Source organism: Halyomorpha halys, unplaced genomic scaffold (genome assembly GCF_000696795.3).
Source record: "Halyomorpha halys isolate HHAL.00 unplaced genomic scaffold, Hhal_1.1 Scaffold302.1, whole genome shotgun sequence".
Classification (NCBI taxonomy): domain Eukaryota; kingdom Metazoa; phylum Arthropoda; class Insecta; order Hemiptera; family Pentatomidae; genus Halyomorpha; species Halyomorpha halys.
Window position 1 is genome coordinate 967,794 of NW_027110436.1, and position 16,381 is coordinate 984,174.

The 16,381-nt window shown below is 31.9% G+C and overlaps 2 protein-coding genes across 3 annotated transcripts in view; one reads left to right on the forward strand and one right to left on the reverse strand.

The window, feature by feature from the left end:
- Nucleotides 1–4,848, reverse strand: part of LOC106680977 (probable cytochrome P450 6a14) — a 14,972-nt gene extending 10,124 nt beyond the window's left edge. The window contains exons 1-2 of the mRNA XM_014421039.2: nt 4,769–4,848; nt 473–711 (exon numbers count right to left, since the gene is read on the reverse strand). Coding sequence (XP_014276525.1) covers nt 473–649 — 177 coding nt within the window. The 5' untranslated portion in view covers nt 650–711; nt 4,769–4,848. The remainder of the gene's footprint in view (nt 1–472; nt 712–4,768) is intronic.
- A 641-nt stretch (nt 4,849–5,489) lies between these two features.
- Nucleotides 5,490–15,280, forward strand: LOC106680979 (uncharacterized). 2 transcript variants are annotated; one of them, XM_067048634.1, is made up of 7 exons: nt 5,491–5,559; nt 8,022–8,072; nt 8,152–8,438; nt 10,729–10,994; nt 13,059–13,237; nt 14,883–15,004; nt 15,120–15,280. In XM_067048634.1, exons 3-5 carry the CDS (start codon nt 8,160–8,162, stop codon nt 13,114–13,116), a joined length of 603 nt encoding a protein of 200 aa, XP_066904735.1. In that variant the 5' UTR covers nt 5,491–5,559; nt 8,022–8,072; nt 8,152–8,159; the 3' UTR covers nt 13,117–13,237; nt 14,883–15,004; nt 15,120–15,280. The 2 variants fall into 2 exon arrangements, with proteins under 2 accessions (XP_066904734.1, XP_066904735.1); XM_067048633.1 differs by lacking the exon at nt 8,022–8,072 and having other exon boundaries at nt 5,490–5,559.
- The last annotated feature ends 1,101 nt before the right edge of the window (nt 15,281–16,381 follow it).

Below are 16,381 nucleotides of genomic sequence, written 5' to 3' on the forward strand. Positions count from 1 at the left end.
AAAAAAAAAAAAAATTGAAAATAAATAAAATTTAACGAATATTAGCAAAATTAAATAAAATATAAATGGCGTTGATGACCAATGAAGTTTGGCGCCACTAAACAACCAAACAAACAAAAAGAAATTCATAAGCCTCTACTTTCATGAGGAAGATTTTTGATTAGAAGCAGAGTGGCATTTTTTGCCACAGTGCATGGTCTTGGCACATGCAACGGAGTTGGGAGTTCTATAAAGCACTCATTAATATAAGCACTAAGTTAATTTTTTTATAATTTATGTTAATTTACTTTATTGGATTTTTAATTATTTTTTCTTTTTATTGTCTAGTCTTTTTTTTTTAATTTATACCATTATGCTAAGCTACATTAGCTTAGTTTTTTGTTGAATACTAGTCTTAAGTTGACCTCTTATTGTTAAGATTTCGGTTTAATTACTAATATGTAATGTAATGTAAGTACCATGACTGGTGTACCTCAGACCATAGATATCCCTGGAAGCCACTCTGAAGGGCAAGGTCCCTGGAACTCCCGAAAGGGAAAACAGCAGGAATATGAGGGATATCCCTATCCTTCCAGTAGTTGTAATTGGACGTCCAGAACTTGTACAGCAGGAAGAGCGCCAGTAGGACTAAGTACATCGTCATAAACATCTTCAAGAGTTCTAGCAGCACCGATTGGTTCGATTCCTTTGTCTCATACGCTTACTCAAAGGCTGGAGCAAAATCAGAGAATTAATAAATAGTTCACTTGATAAATAAGTAGTACATGGTACATTAGTGTGCATTAACAGACTTCCAGTAATCTCTATTATACCTAGATATTAGATTTGATAGTATATCCTATTATTTCCTAAACCTTAGCATCCCTTTCGTTGCAGATTTGACCCGAAATAGAAAAAGTGTCTTTTCATTCCAAACTCCTTACCCATCCTAATCCATTAGTTCTAACCTCTCATCCTTAACAATCCCTGATAATCCTCCGAGGCGTCTGAAAAGTGCCACGGAACCTTCTAACTTATACTAATATTTGAAGTACCACCATTGTGTGGTTCCTTCCCAAGATTTTCAAGTGTTTGAAGTCGTATTGTATTTTTTTTTTTTTTTTTTTTTTTTTTGTGCAGTAGTAAATTACTATAAATAAATTTTTAAAAAAAATAGCCATTGGTTGGTAACAAAATGACAACACATTTCACGACCCTTGCATTAAGGATGTCAATTAAGTTACGTTATAGAAATGCATCCAATTTATATTTTTATGTTTCAATATGTTACATTTGTAGGGAACGAATTTATTTCTTTAATTACATATTGTTTTTAAACTATTGTAAATTAAAAAAAAAAACTAAGTTTTTTTTACTAAAAAATAACTAAAACAACTACTAAAAAAAATTAGAGAACCAGCTGTCAAATCAATGCCACAAGCCAGAGAAGAATCGAGGCAGTCCGATGAACGGTTCATCGCCATAGCCATTGTTCGTCAAATCAGTGTCAACTAGATATTCCACTGATAGTCACCGTTGTTATTTAGTAGGAACTCCAACACAGCAGACGGTTGCATTTCTCGACGCTCTGATTGTTCTTTTCCGAAACCTCTTCAATAAAGAATCAGAAATAGTGAAACAATCTATAATTAATTCAAAATATCATTAGCAGCAAGCATGAAAGCTATAATATTTCGAATTTCTACCATTTGGGGTAAAAATGTATTTTTCCCTATAATCCTCCGAGGCGTCTGAAAATGAGATAGCCACGGGACCTTCTAACTAGCTATAAGATAAACTAATGTTTGAAGTACCACCATTGGATAGTTCCTTCCCAAGGTTTTCAAGTGTTTGAAGTCGTATTCCATTTTCATTTGTAAGGATATGCATACGGTCTTTTGCCTCCTGCCGACTATAAGATAAATACGTCATTGAGACTTGCTTCAACACAAATTAAATTTTTAGACTTTTTTTTATTTAGATTTCTAGATATATTGGTATATATATATCTAGAACATATTGGTATAATTATGTCTGTTCTTGCAAATAACACAACACATAAAGGGGGAATAAATACATGAGGAGCCACCCATACGGCGCTTTTTAAACAAGACAAAATGGCATTATATCAAATCTCTACATAATTCTGCTACTAACGGAAAAATTGCTGAACCAATTCAGAACATACTTGATATTGTTTTACGAAATATTTTCTGCTATGGTTAATTGTAATCCGCAATATCGAGACAAAACAATGAAATTAATGATATTTGATATGATTTGTATTTCATTTTTCAAATAATCTGGACAAAAGGTAATATGGTTAGTTAGTTACAACCGTTGTATGCCTCCTGCAACCGGCTATAAGATAAATACGTCACTGAGACTAGCTTCAATACAAATTAAGTTTTAGACTTTTTTTATTTAGATTTTTCGGCTCATATTTGGGCATTTTTTACGTTCCTAGCAGAACTCAAGGACAAGGTCATGTTTAATTAAACAGATATTAATCGCATTAATTTATATTACAGTGTTTGTGAAAAGTTCAGGACATGAATAATTCACAATTATAGTATTTTTCCTCATTCATATTTTTTTTTCTCACGAATTTGCTTAATTTTATTCCTTGGATTTTCATTGAATTCAGTTTGAAATTAGTGAAAACAACAAATTTTTAAACCAGCCTAACACCAACAAATGAATTTTTCCTTTAGCTTATTTTTATTAAATTACAACAAAAAAAAAGTATTATTAAAAGGAATAAGTTTTTTTTGTTCACTATTTCTTGGTGAGGATTCAAGAAAAATAAATTAAAATTATATAGCGCATGTGTACAGGTAAAGAAAAAAACCAGATCAACTTTGATGTTCTATTAAATTCTACTTATCTATAGTTGGACAATCATACATCAAATACTTCCGTCCCGAGGATTTGTTTTTTAGATTATACTCTTCTAAACTTTAACTACAAATTAAACAACATATTGGTATAATTATGTCTGTTCTTGCAAATAGCACAACACATAAAGGGGGAATAAATCTCATGTATTTATAAGATAAATACGTCACTGAGACTAGCTTCAATACAAATTAAGTTTTATACTTTTTTTATTTAGATTTTTCGGCTCATATTTGGGCATTTTTTACGTTCCTTGCAGAACTTAACAGGCAGGATGCTTCTGCTCTGCGTAGGATTAGAAGTGATATCAAAGAATCCAACAGCTTGTTTTTAAATAAATAAACACTGATGGAGAAACAGATACTACAGAAGGTGCTTGTATGAAGTACGCCTTCCACTGAAGGACAGGCGCTCTTCACTTTTGGTTAGCTGGTGGGTTGTAGAGGACTGTACATAATGAAAATAAAACATGGTTAACTGAAAGGAAAATCTATTGTCTAAGTTACAAGTAGTAGGGGGTGGCCGAAATAAAACATTTTCTGTTAGATGTGTGAAATTGAAATTACTGGGCTATGGAAAACTATAGATTTAATGATGTGGTTGATGATGATGATGATGGATGTTTTTTATGCTGAATTAGGTGGACTAACTCCATTCTCCGGTTCTCCCGCCTTAATTCCTTCATTTCTTGATCCCTTTCTCTCCTCGGGAGGGGGGCACTTCAGAGTCTCTCTACTCACTCATTTGCACTAAAGAAGAAATTGAAGAAAAGAAAAAAGAGAACTGCTGTTGGCAAAAACAAAATGGCTCCCTGATACCCTAGTTGCTTCTCATTAGACCGAGAGCGCTGGTGGAGATAAGCTTTTGTTGTTGGCCAGATGGGCGCTGGTTATTCCCTTCTTATGGGAGCTCCCCCCCCCCCAATCCAATTCAAGACTTTCGGTTAACCTTTAGTTACCCGAAACAGTACTACTGTCGTTTCTTTCAACCTTACATAGCAGTAGGTGCACCCCTAAGCAACTATGATGGAGAGGACCTTTTGAACTTGAAAAAAAATGCAACTCCTTCAAAATAAGTGATCTTGGTTCAACTCCAAAGAACTATAAAAAATCTATACCGTAAATAAACATCGAATCAGACTGACTGATGATCTCATTCCTTTCTGCGTGGAAAATTGGCCAGGACTGCCTTCCTTTCATTCATGTGCTGCCATCTCCCAAGTGTTCACTATTGGTTCCCAAGAAATCCATCTTTATTAGTCTGTGCAAGACCAAATGTCTCATTAGCAAAGTGCGGGCCTTGGCTATTATTTTGTTTTAAAATGCCTTTGGGTAACAGACATCTAACACAGTTTGAAAGAGCTTTTTAAAAACCTTCTCCTTTAGGCTTTTTAAACTATTATTCACTCATACATTATTTATGTACTAATACAAATAAATATCCTACAAAATAAAATATGCTAAAGAGCGAAGAACGTTCATATAAACGATAAAATCCCTCTTGGTGTTTGTGAATCTGTGTACTTACAATATGCCTTATAGTAGGGGTTGTTGACTCCATATAAGCCCTAACAATTTTTTAAAATGTTATTTCAACGATTTTATTAATAAAACCACAAATGCTATCCGAGAACAGATATATATCCCCTGTTTCATCAAAAATGGATATGAGTTTAGAAAACTAACATAGCTTACAAGAGATAACAACGTAGAGATCTTGAAATATTTTTTTCGAATGATCACTATAATTTCTGTAATATAAGTAATGGAGAGTTTACATATGACGACAATATTTTAATAATTCAAAGAATTGTTACCAAGTAATAAAATTAATATATAAATATAGTTTATATGAATGTATAATTCACCTTCTAAATATCAGCACACCATACCTTACTGTTAGCTGAAAGATGAGATCCTCCTAGCAGTCCTAAGCAGACTGTAGCTAGAGGGGAGAGGGTCTAGTCTTTTGTTCTATTCATGCATACCTTTCTCTGATGCCTCCATATGTCGTTAAGCTTTCTTCATCATTGATAACATACTATAATTTACTAATTTAAGAACCATTGTTTATTAAACGATGTCTAACAATGTGAATATCTAAATTATTCAACAAAATCGGATAAAAAATAACATAGTCGAAGGGCTCCCTTTAAAAAGGTCATACCAACAAAATTCTAAAAAAAAAAAAAAAAATATTATTCCTCCCTAAAAGCTTCTATTTGATTTAATAGGTGCTGATTTTTTTTTTTTTTTTTTTTTTTTTTTATTTCCCTTAATCAAAATCCATAGACTGACCAGTTGAAACAAATTTAAGTAAAAGATTTTGAAAATATCGAAAAGATTCTAAAAATCCTCCGTTGAATATCGAATGAATCTAAAACTAAACTTTGAATTTATGACAGTGTTACACGCATTAGCTGTTTTTCAGAATTTTCTTGAAACATTTTTTGTTGGTGGGGCCCCGAAATATTTATTGCTTAGGAATCTTAACTGTTCTAATCCGTACCTTATTATGTGAAAAGAAACAATAAAATAATGTAAATAGGAAAAATGTAAATTACGAAGAATCATTTTTAATTCCATGGGAAATTATTCTTTGGTGGGGGAAGAGTTTATGAAGAAGACAAGACATTCAAGTGCTGAGTTTGTTCGTTGATTGAGGGTACTAGGATAATAAAAAGTGAGTATCATATTTTCTATCATTAATATTACATAGATTTGCTAAATAAAATTCTCAACATACCAATAGAGTTGGCAAGAGTAAAATTAATAAGTAAGGAAATATACTAATATGAATAAGAATACTCATGTTATGAAAATACTCATGATTGCATGATTTGCAGATAATTCAACTAATGTAACTGGAGGTTGTCGAAAAATTCCTATAGAACACTAAAGATGGTATTATAGTACGACAAAAACACGACGGTACGATTGTACTCAACAAAAACACAGCTCTAGAAATCATCACAAATACCTCAACTCTGATCGTCATTACACGATCTAACATTATTCACAATATATTTTGAAAACAGACTAAAGAATGTTAATTTTCGGAGATCTGTATTCCATAAATAAGGAATGGAATTTCGATAACAATAAAAAACCATATATATTATTATATTTCTTAGTAAAATATAATATAAAATTACCTAACCCCACCAAACCTGCATACATTCACTGCTTCTAAGCTCCGATAGATCCACGATAACGTATCGTAGATTTAAGACTCATTAAAAACGTAAATACTTTTAAACGAGCCGTTTTGTTATAGATCCTGAACTTGAACTACAAAATTTTTTTATTGAAAAAAATATCAATACCATAAATCCGTCTCCGAAATATATTTTCACCAGAAAATGAATTTGCTCAAGTTCAATTATTACGCCTGCACCGGTCACTCTACAAATAAAGTGGCTCGGTAATTGAATACTGATAACATTTCCTCCTTTTTATCCCTTGAATTATAAATAAACATGAAGAAATGCTTCTCACAATTAATTTAATATATGATAATCCGGCTTCTTTACTTCTTACGTAGTTACTTTAATTCAAGGGCCACAAAGATTAATACATTTTTTGTTAGATATAAGATGAAATATTTAAATTCTTGTATATGCAGATATATATTTATTATATATACATATATATGCACATTTATATATGTACATGTGGGTGTATGTGTGATGAGGGTGTTTTTTTTTGTTTTTTTTACGAAGGTAAGTGGAAATCTTGAAAAAACAAGGTAGGGTACCTATCTGTGTTTGGGATTCTTACCCACTAAAACCACCATCCTACACCTGTTCCTTCCTCTCAACGGGATCGCCGTTAGGCATTTCTTTGTGGAGGGAAAAGGCAGAGTACCGCCTTATTATTTTCTTCGTATCTAGCCCTTTCTTCAGATCTCACCATCTTAAGGACGACTGTGGTGAATCTCTTCACTGCGTCCCAATGCTAGTCTGAGCGCAGATACGGCTCACTACATTTTCTGGTGTGACATCTCTTCCACACACTCTCTCCAATCCAGAGCAAAGCAAATACAAGAAAAAAACACGTGCTCCACTGTCTCCTCGATAGTCTGGCATTCTGCTGTATTATCCAGTTTGATTCGGTACTGGTAGGCTCTAAAGCACCCACATCCATAGAAGGTCCATAGGTTTACATAGAAATGCACCTACCAGTCCACTTCCCGGAATCTGCAGCATCCCAACACTGTTCCCACTGATCGATGGTTTTTTCCCGCTCGTCTTCTCTGGAAACGTGAGAGCGTCGTCTATAAGGTCTACTCCTTTCTTCAACAAGGAGTTCCACAGGAGGCATTCTGGCTATCACGCACACTGTCTCGTAGGAAGCAGTCCAAAAAACACTTACCATCCTTAAGGAAACTCTGCGATAAATGGAAACTATCTGTCTCCTGTATGTTTTGGTATCCATCGCATCTATCGTCGAAGAGACAACTGTAGCAAAAAGCCTTCTGCGACTTTGCCTAGGACCTCCAACGTTTTGCATAAGGCGTGGGTACTTTAGCAGATTAGGCGCTGATTTATTCCGTGTGAACATTGAAGCGGAGACGTGGATCGATTTTTTTTTTTTTCCGATCCCAGAAACAGAAAAACGTTAAATTAATATGTATGGTTACATAATTCAAATAGGATATTATCTTATAAGGTATACTGTGAAATACTTATCTTTTTGTTTTGATTTGTCCGTTCCATATGAATTCTATTAGAAAATATCTTGAGGTGAGGGACCTCCTTATGTTGACTAAGCAAAGAAGAGAAAATAAAACAGTTAATGTTTATAGACAAAAGATAAAGTTAAATAATAAAAAAAAAACAGAAGTCGAAAAAGAAGTAAAGGAGGGGGGTGCATGAGAAGAAAGGAGTTATAGGGTAATGTTTACAGGGTTTTTGGAACCTTTCCTGCCCTGCCCCCTCGCAGGAGTTAGTATCTATATCAACAATATATGTATATATCATATATACATATAGGTATATATCAACAATATTTGGTGGGATAAAGATCAATATTTGCACAAAATTCTTCATTTTCCATTCTCATGTACATTTAACGTTTAAATTTTGCCTCTGGCTACAAATTACATCTTTAAATGCTTAAATATTTGTATACTTTGATTTTGAGTACCTGGCATAAAAACTGGACTAAGAAGTTGGAAAAAACGAACCCCATGTGGTAATGAAAGAGTTTAATTAAGTATGTATTTTGAACATCAATTTTTATTTTTTAATTCATAATTTTGATTTGTTTTCAGAACAGCAAATGATGAACCAGGTCAATGACGATTATCGGTTCCGATACAAAATTGCCAAAAGCCTGGAATTAATCAGCAATGATTGCCTTTCAATACAGGAGAGAGAAAAAAGATTGCCTCTGGTTGAACTGAGTGAAAACAGGCCTTTATTGGTATTACTGACCTGGGTCGCCTCAAAACGAACTCAGGCTTTCAAATATGTCGACGTTTACCTCGAAAAGGGCTTCGATGTATTGATTGTTTCAACAACAACGTGGCAAATGTACTTCCCAGGAACAGGTATAGTGGTAAGTTGCATTTAAATTTTTAAATTGTTTTTGATAACAACTAACATTATAAAAAAGTATATATAATATTATCCTATTTGTAAAGTCCTCTAGATTAAAATTGTTGTTGGTAAATTATAAAACTGGATGTGGAATGTAGATTATAGTTATTCATTAGGGCATCTTTTGTAAAAAATAATTTGAAATGACACAATTGGTATAATAATGAAGAGCATTTTCGAAATGCAGTAATCAAACTAATCACCTCCGAACGTTTTCGATTGTTACTTCTTGAAACTATAAATCATATTTTCTATGTATTATTAGGAAAACGCTTCAAAACTTCTGTGGAAAGAACGGACATAAAGTACTATTTCGGTAAAAATTTATTATTTAATGATGCCGATTCTATAGTTCATTAAAAATGGTTTAAATCTCAAATTATTTTTTTAAAGTCTTGCTGATTCTTTGTCATCTATCGTTTGGATATCATAAAAACAATCCAAAACAAAGCCTTATAAGCCTTTCAAATTGCATTAAAAGACAAACCTTTCTTCGTTTTCTCGGTTCAGGCATCAGGAGAGATAAAGATAAGATTACATAAATGTAGAGCAGATATGGCACATCCCACACCAGCAGTCTAAATATAGTAAACCAAATAAAGATTTGTTATTTGGTACACATTATGCATCAAAATGTTAATACCATGTCTATAGCTGTCTCCGGTGTAAATCCATTTTGCAATAGATTATTTTTTTTTTTTCCCTTTTTTTGCTATTATTTCGTTTATTATTCTCTGAAATCAATATCAATATTATTATCTAATTTTGACGAAAATGACCTGAAAATTTTCTTCACATTCATTTGAAAGAGCTTTATTTATTTAGTAGCTTCTTCTGAAATGATTTTCTCTAATTTTGTGAAAGAAAAAAAAAGATCTACAATCATATAATTTTAATTAATCCAGTCTTATGTTTAAGCATTTTTTTCATGAAACGATTATTCTATATGAAAATATATGTTGCTGTTTTGTTTTTTTAATACTCGGCTCAGATAGGTAAAGTTCAGAGAAATAAATGATAAGTAAAGGGTACAGAGGGAAAAGATCGGAGTTTCTCTATTTTTTATCAAATTTGAAGTACCAATGCCATCCATAATGGCTTAATAAAAGTTTGTTTTACAACTATTTATTCATTTGAGAGAATATACATAGGCAGGGTTGTCATCACACAGTAGTACCCTTGAAAAGTTATTTTGACAGTAACTTAAGTTCGATCTTCGAAGGTAAGAAAAAAAGGGTTTCAGGAGATCATCATAAGCATAAGCCTAGCAAATATGTATATGTAAAACAGAAAGGTGAGGATTTAGCATTTGATTACTAAGGACCAAAACCTTGAAAATATATAAAATTTAAAATACCTTGGAACACACCTTCATGAAAACGGTAGTGTTGATATGACTGTAACTGACAAACCATTGAAGGATTGATAAAAATAGGTGTCCTTAACACCACAATTAGGACAAATATTGATGATAAATTAGCAGACGATGTAATATAAGGGAATATAGGTTGTAATGTTTTGACTCTATGGAATGAAGCCTGAAAGAATTGTAAGTACGATTTATCAGACAAAACCTAATCAGAAAAGAAATATCAAGGAAGAAGTGAAAATGAATAGAGTGAAAAAAGTAGAAGTCCAAGGGGAACACCGACTAGGATAGAAGAGCGAATAAACTTCTTCCTCATTCTTCATAAGCGGTGGATTGACTACGATAATGATGTAAATGGTTCCTTATAACACTGTTGGGAACAAAACGTTCCGTCTAGCGATGTCAAAAATTCTTGTACATTCTTAAATCTTAGTGTAATTATTATAGTTTATTCTATTGAGATATGTTCTGATTCAACATAATAGCTACACATTTAAGTATGATTGTCCTTCAAATGGTTCCCAAATTCAAGTGCTACGTCAACTGTATATAGGTAGTGGAGAACATATAAAAACTTTTAATCGTCTGTAAAAAAGAATACATTGAGATCAAGTTAGTGTAGTTAGAACATGGATTTTTTTGTGATATACAGCCATGATTCAGGACCTGATGGTATGTACTTCTACATATAGCCCTTAGATGAAAATATATATATTGCATAAAATGTATTAATATATATTTAATAATAATGATGTTCATATCATTCTTTTGGAATTATTATTAAGGGACTAATTACTTATTATAATGGATAATTAAGGGACAAATTACTTATTATCAAGGGAACATAAATCAATGATTTTTTTTCTATTTTTCCTTACAGGCCACAAGTTCTGCTCTAGCTGATTTCTTAAATGACAACCAAAGTTACCAACCTTTAGTAATTCATGCCCTTTCTGTTGGTTGTTATGTATGGTCTTTCACTGAAGAACAAATAATGAAAAACCAAGACAAATATGAGAGCACAATTGAAAGGCTGAAAGGCTACATGTGTGATTCCCCTCCAGTTGGTACAGTAGCTAATATGTTAAGTCATCTCTATTTCAAGAAAGACAATATTTTTCGAGTAATAGCAGAACCTCTCTTATAGTAAGGCCTGTAGTTTGATATTATAATAATAATAACAGTTCAATATTTTAGCTTTTTAATAAAACAGTTTTAATTATGGAACATTTTAGAGCATAAAATGTGACACAAATAGTCCCTTTTAACATGGCCAACTTACTTTAGCCATTTAACCTTGATGACTCTACAATACCATAATTTTTGTACAGTTCCATTGACTCAGTGTAAGTTCGGTTCCTTCCCACGTCATTATTCTGTTAAGGGACAAATTATTTCTTATAATATGCCTTTCAAATCGAAGGAGATTGGATTTTTAGCGATCCTGCGACTAAATATTGGTCACTGCACAGGTATAAACAAACCTGGTGCAACCTAACAGCCGAAACGTGAACCATGATCATTAGAAAACGTCGTACATTGAAATAAGTTTATTTCTTGTAAATAATTCAATTATGCCATAGAATATTCTAATAAAAGCTAACCTAGCATCTCTCGATTGTTCTTAAGCCTAGAAGTACCAGTAAGCACCTAATTGGCAATCCTGAGTATGAAAATCTGTTTCAGGAATTCACCTCCTTAGGTGGGAGTGATTGATATTATAGATTATTACATTCTAATGTATTTTTTAAATAAGAATATTGAGTTATTATTATTATACCACCCTGTTTTTTCTGGATCTCTCTTCCATCCTGAATCCTCTCTCTTTTCACCAGAACCTACAGTTAATACCTGTATAACTGGCTGAACTCTCGACTATAAGTGAATACCTTGCAGAGAATAGCATCCCTTCCTGCAAGGACCTAAAGCGAATACCTTTCGCAGTGCTCTTTTACTCATTCATCAGAAGTTCCACTTCAGCTGTAGCTCTTTTAAGTCAAAGAAATGGCCTAGTCATGTCCGTAAAAGTTCTTCCGAAAATGTCTACATCATCTGGGAAAGCCAGGATAATGCAAATTACAATAGTTGAATATTTTTTTTTATGCTCCCTTCCTGGTCATTTCTGACTTATGTAGTGGAGGAGGGGGGAAGAGTTTTCTATAGGTTACCTCTCTATTTTAACCATTGTGGAGGGTCAAGTTTTCATTTCGTGCCACCATCAGTAAAATTAAAGCGACCTGCAGTCAGGAGCCAGTCAAAGTTGGTGCTTTAACTCTCTCAGCTACGAACGGCCCTCATAGTTGAATCCTGTCCGTTTTATCTGAAATTCTTGCTTTCCTTGCTGTATATTCTAGAACCAAATTAGTAAATAACATGGAAGATGGTCACTCCGCCTTCACCATTTTTATATATATATTATAAAAGCTTTCATTCCTGAAATTTCAACTGGCTAGTTACACCATTCAAAGCATACCCTGGAGATCTATCAATTTCCTAGTCTATTGTAGATCCCTCCTCCACATGAACTGTGCTAAATAAAGCCCTGTCTCATATTCCAAAAAGCTTTTGGTGAAGTATCCTAGAAAACATCTTATGGGCATAAGATAATCAGGGTAATTACAGCAATCAAGTACTTCAGCTTTCTTGTGAATGGAGATATTATCATGAACCATTCTACGGTGATATCTTTGGTTTGCATTTACTTCACAGTAGTGCTAAGTACATTTCCACTAACTTTAGGAAAAATACAATTAATTCAATTACAATTAAAGGTTCTGTCTTTTAGAAAAATTACAGATTTTCAATCAATTTTTTGACTCAACAGATTTAGGTATAAAATCTAAATCTCTTCAAATGAAAAAAATAATAGAAAAGTTGTAATTTTTCTAAAAGACAGAACCTTTAATTGTAATTGAATTAATTGTATTTGTCCTAAAGTTAGTGGAAATGTACTTAGCACTACTGTGAAGTAAATCATCAATATTGCATATCGAAGGTATCACTACTTAATGGTTCATGATAATATTTAGTATTGATTGTACTTTAATTAAGTACTTGATATATATATATATATTTTACATAAAATTTACATTAAGTTCTTTTAGCTTTTAATTTTTGACCTTATACCATTGTACTACATTATTTATTATCTAGTTATAATAATGATATGAATAACAAAATATTATTTAAACAGTTACTAATTTTTTTCAGTGTGCCAATTCTGTTGAGCTATTTTTTTTTTTTACAAATATATGGTACACGTACATAATTTATTTTGTAATCCTGGTATGAAGATACCAAAGCTGTTTCTGATTTCAAAAGATGATCCCATAAGCCCCTATAAAACAAATTTGGAATTGTGTAAAGTGTGGGAATCAAGTGGAATCCAGGTAAATAAAACTGAACACTTCAAAATAAAATTGATCAAATTTTTCAGTGAGCCGCTGTTAGTTTTCATTTGTAATAATTCCTTAATCAAATATTCAATATGAGATACAAATAAAATGGTTACTGGCAAATTATGAAACTTTAAATATCAGTCTGGGCAGTAAAACTTACTATAACATTGATACTTTTTGAATTGTGTTCTCTACTGTGAAAAATGCCAACTATTTTATATTTTGCAATCAGATTACATTAATTAAAAATTAATATGTACATATATTATTTATGTCTAAGCCTGCATTATTATAGTTTCTCACATTTTTCTAACTAATTTTTATTATAGTTTTTAAAGTTCAAATAATAATCCTAATTTTACATTTTAGATTTGAAGCATGTTATTGTAATAATAATTTAAGGACAGAGATAATATGTTATAAAAATAAAAACAGAACTCCTATTATTTCAGTCACGCATTAACAATCACTCAGATTAACCAGTCTGCGAGTTACATATAATTTAAGGTGGCCTTTCTGTAGTATTCCATGTAGTTCCTCACCAAGGAGTTGCCTTTGAATCTCATGGACATCTCTCCTAATCATGTGGTCCACCCATTGAAGCTTACCAAGCTTTATCGTTTTAACGACATCCAGGTTCTTAAAGAATAATGTTTGTTGTTTATTTGGCTTCTTCATTTGGGTTTTCTCTTTATGGGCCACAAGAATCTTTCTTTTATATTTACATATGTCTCACTCATTACTAAAAAGATGGATAAAAAAAAAGAAATAGCTCCACATGGACTTTATGCACATATTACATGCCATAAAAAAATTGTGTTTTATATTTCTATTAATATTTGCCTTTGAAATCCCTACATCTTGGGATAACCGACCAAAATGGAAACCTGATTGGATTCCAGTCATAAAGTTGCTGGTCAGCACGGATTCTACCATACTGTGGCAAATGAACTCATTTTGAAGATAATCGCCCAAAGCCTCCTATAAATGCTCTAGTTAGTCACTTGCAACAAATATAACACTTCTTAAATACACTAGGAATCATGATTGATAGAGTAGTTTTAAATAAAAGGCTACAAAATACCAATTTACAGCAACACAGAATTGTAAAAAGTAACATTTTAATTCTTAAAACTTATTCAAAGGAATTGAAAGAGTAAAACGTATGAATAAAAATAATTGAATCTGAAATAAATTTTTGTTTTATTTCATAACAATTTTCTATTTTCCTTTCTGGGAATGTTACAGCTGTAACTTCAACTCCACTGGTTCCCAAACTTCTGGACTAGTCATTTTGCGTCTCTCATTAAATACACTTTGTTGTCCATTTCCATTTTACCATATCCACCTTTCTTTTTATTTTATGGATATTTGTTTTACTGGGCCCAGATGAAGTTCTAAAATTTAGGTTAAAATTTTGGTACACATTAACAGAAGTATTAAACTTACCATATGTCTTTTTTTAATTGCTGCGTTAGTGCTATTAACTATTGTTTATTAATTATATTTAATTAAATATATATTAAATTATCTAAACATGTAAATTACCATAATCAATCATATTAAGCAAGTTTATCCTCTTTTATTCACTCAGAGAGATTTGTGGTAGTTATTTAAAAAAACTTAAACTTTGCAGGTGAATTACAAGCTGTGGGAAAAATCTATACATGTATCCCATTTTCTTTTTCATAGAAACGAATATATAAAAGAGATCAACAGGTTCTTGACATCAATAGGAATAGCTAGTATTGGAAAAAAGTAACTAGATTTCATGATTAATCATTAATTTGGTTAATATTTAAGGTTTTAGTTTTTAGTTCAAACTTTATTTTATTGTCGTACATATCGTTTTTTTTTGTTTTATTTTTTTTAGTGTCAATACCAAACATTAGATATAGTATGAAATAATGGTAATATCTGGCCGAAAGAGTTAAAATATTTTGAAGAAGAAAAGCCTATATAAGATAAGTTGAATTGAATAAATTGTCAACTGTTTTAATATAAATTTAAATTAATAAAAATATTTTAAATGAATTTTAATGGTTGGTTTCACTGTCGAGAAATAAATGAGTTCTTTTATACCTAATAACAAATAACTAGTCCTAAATGTAACAAAAATAACAATAGTTAAAAATGGTTTTTGTTTTGTATGAGACACCTATGTACTCCACACATCTAAATAAACTAGAAAACCACATGCCTTCTTCACTGTTCGTAACTATCATAAAATATTTTTGTTTATTTATTTATGCAATGCAGACTGCTGACTTCTTCTTTTAAAAGAAGAATCTCAAGTTTTTTCTTTGAGTTCAATACTTATTTTAAATAAACACTTGGTCCAAGTTCTTCCATGATAGCATCTAATTTTTTATTTCAATAATCCTATGTAAAATTTAAAATATTTGAAAACTGACCAATCAAGATTGGGTTCTTGATCATCTGAAGATTTGTGCAATCCCTGAAAAGAAAACGAGCCTTTTTAAGATTCCAGTGAGGTATCTTAAAGGTAGTCTTGGATAGTCTTACTCTTGGGATAGCTAGGAACACTCAATGCTTGCAAATACTTGAGAAATCATATCGAAAAAGTTTAGATTTATCTACTATCTAAAGTTTGATATCGCTAAGTCTGACAAGAAGTGATTCTTTCCAGCACAACTCTTGGTGAGTCAGAGCCTGCTTAAACACCTACCACCTGTCATTTCTGCTGCTGTTAAGTTTCTTCTCTCCAAGGTTGATAAGACCTCCATTGGTCCACTGCAGTCTTGGCCTGCCAATTATTCTTTAGATATGAAGCTTTTCTTCTAGAATTTTCTTTGGGATCTTATTATGATTCATTTTTCTTCATATGTGTTGACAACATTTATATTATTGAACAGGTTTGGTATCATGGCATTCATTCTCTATCATCAAGAATTATCAAAGAAAATGGATGTATAAATCAGAAATGACCTTACTAAGGTTTTGAATATAAATATAATGTGGCGCTCAGGTGTAATGTACAAGGCTTTTACTTCTGAAATGTTTTATTATTATTTTATGGGCAACAGACCACGGAGGCCTAAGTCCTCCATTTATAAATTTGACGTGGTTTTTTTATAGGGTGGGTTCGTCACTCCCATGCCTAATTTTTTGTGA

Bases quoted from the DNA above. Each gene is read 5' to 3' on its own strand.
- LOC106680979 (XM_067048633.1), top strand. From the start codon at position 8,160: ATGATGAACCAGGTCAATGACGATTATCGGTTCCGATACAAAATTGCC. The intron at 8,439-10,728 runs GTAAGTTGCATT...TTTTCCTTACAG, and splicing joins TCCCAGGAACAGGTATAGTG to GCCACAAGTTCTGCTCTAGC. The intron at 10,995-13,058 runs GTAAGGCCTGTA...AATTTTTTTCAG, and splicing joins ATAGCAGAACCTCTCTTATA to TGTGCCAATTCTGTTGAGCT.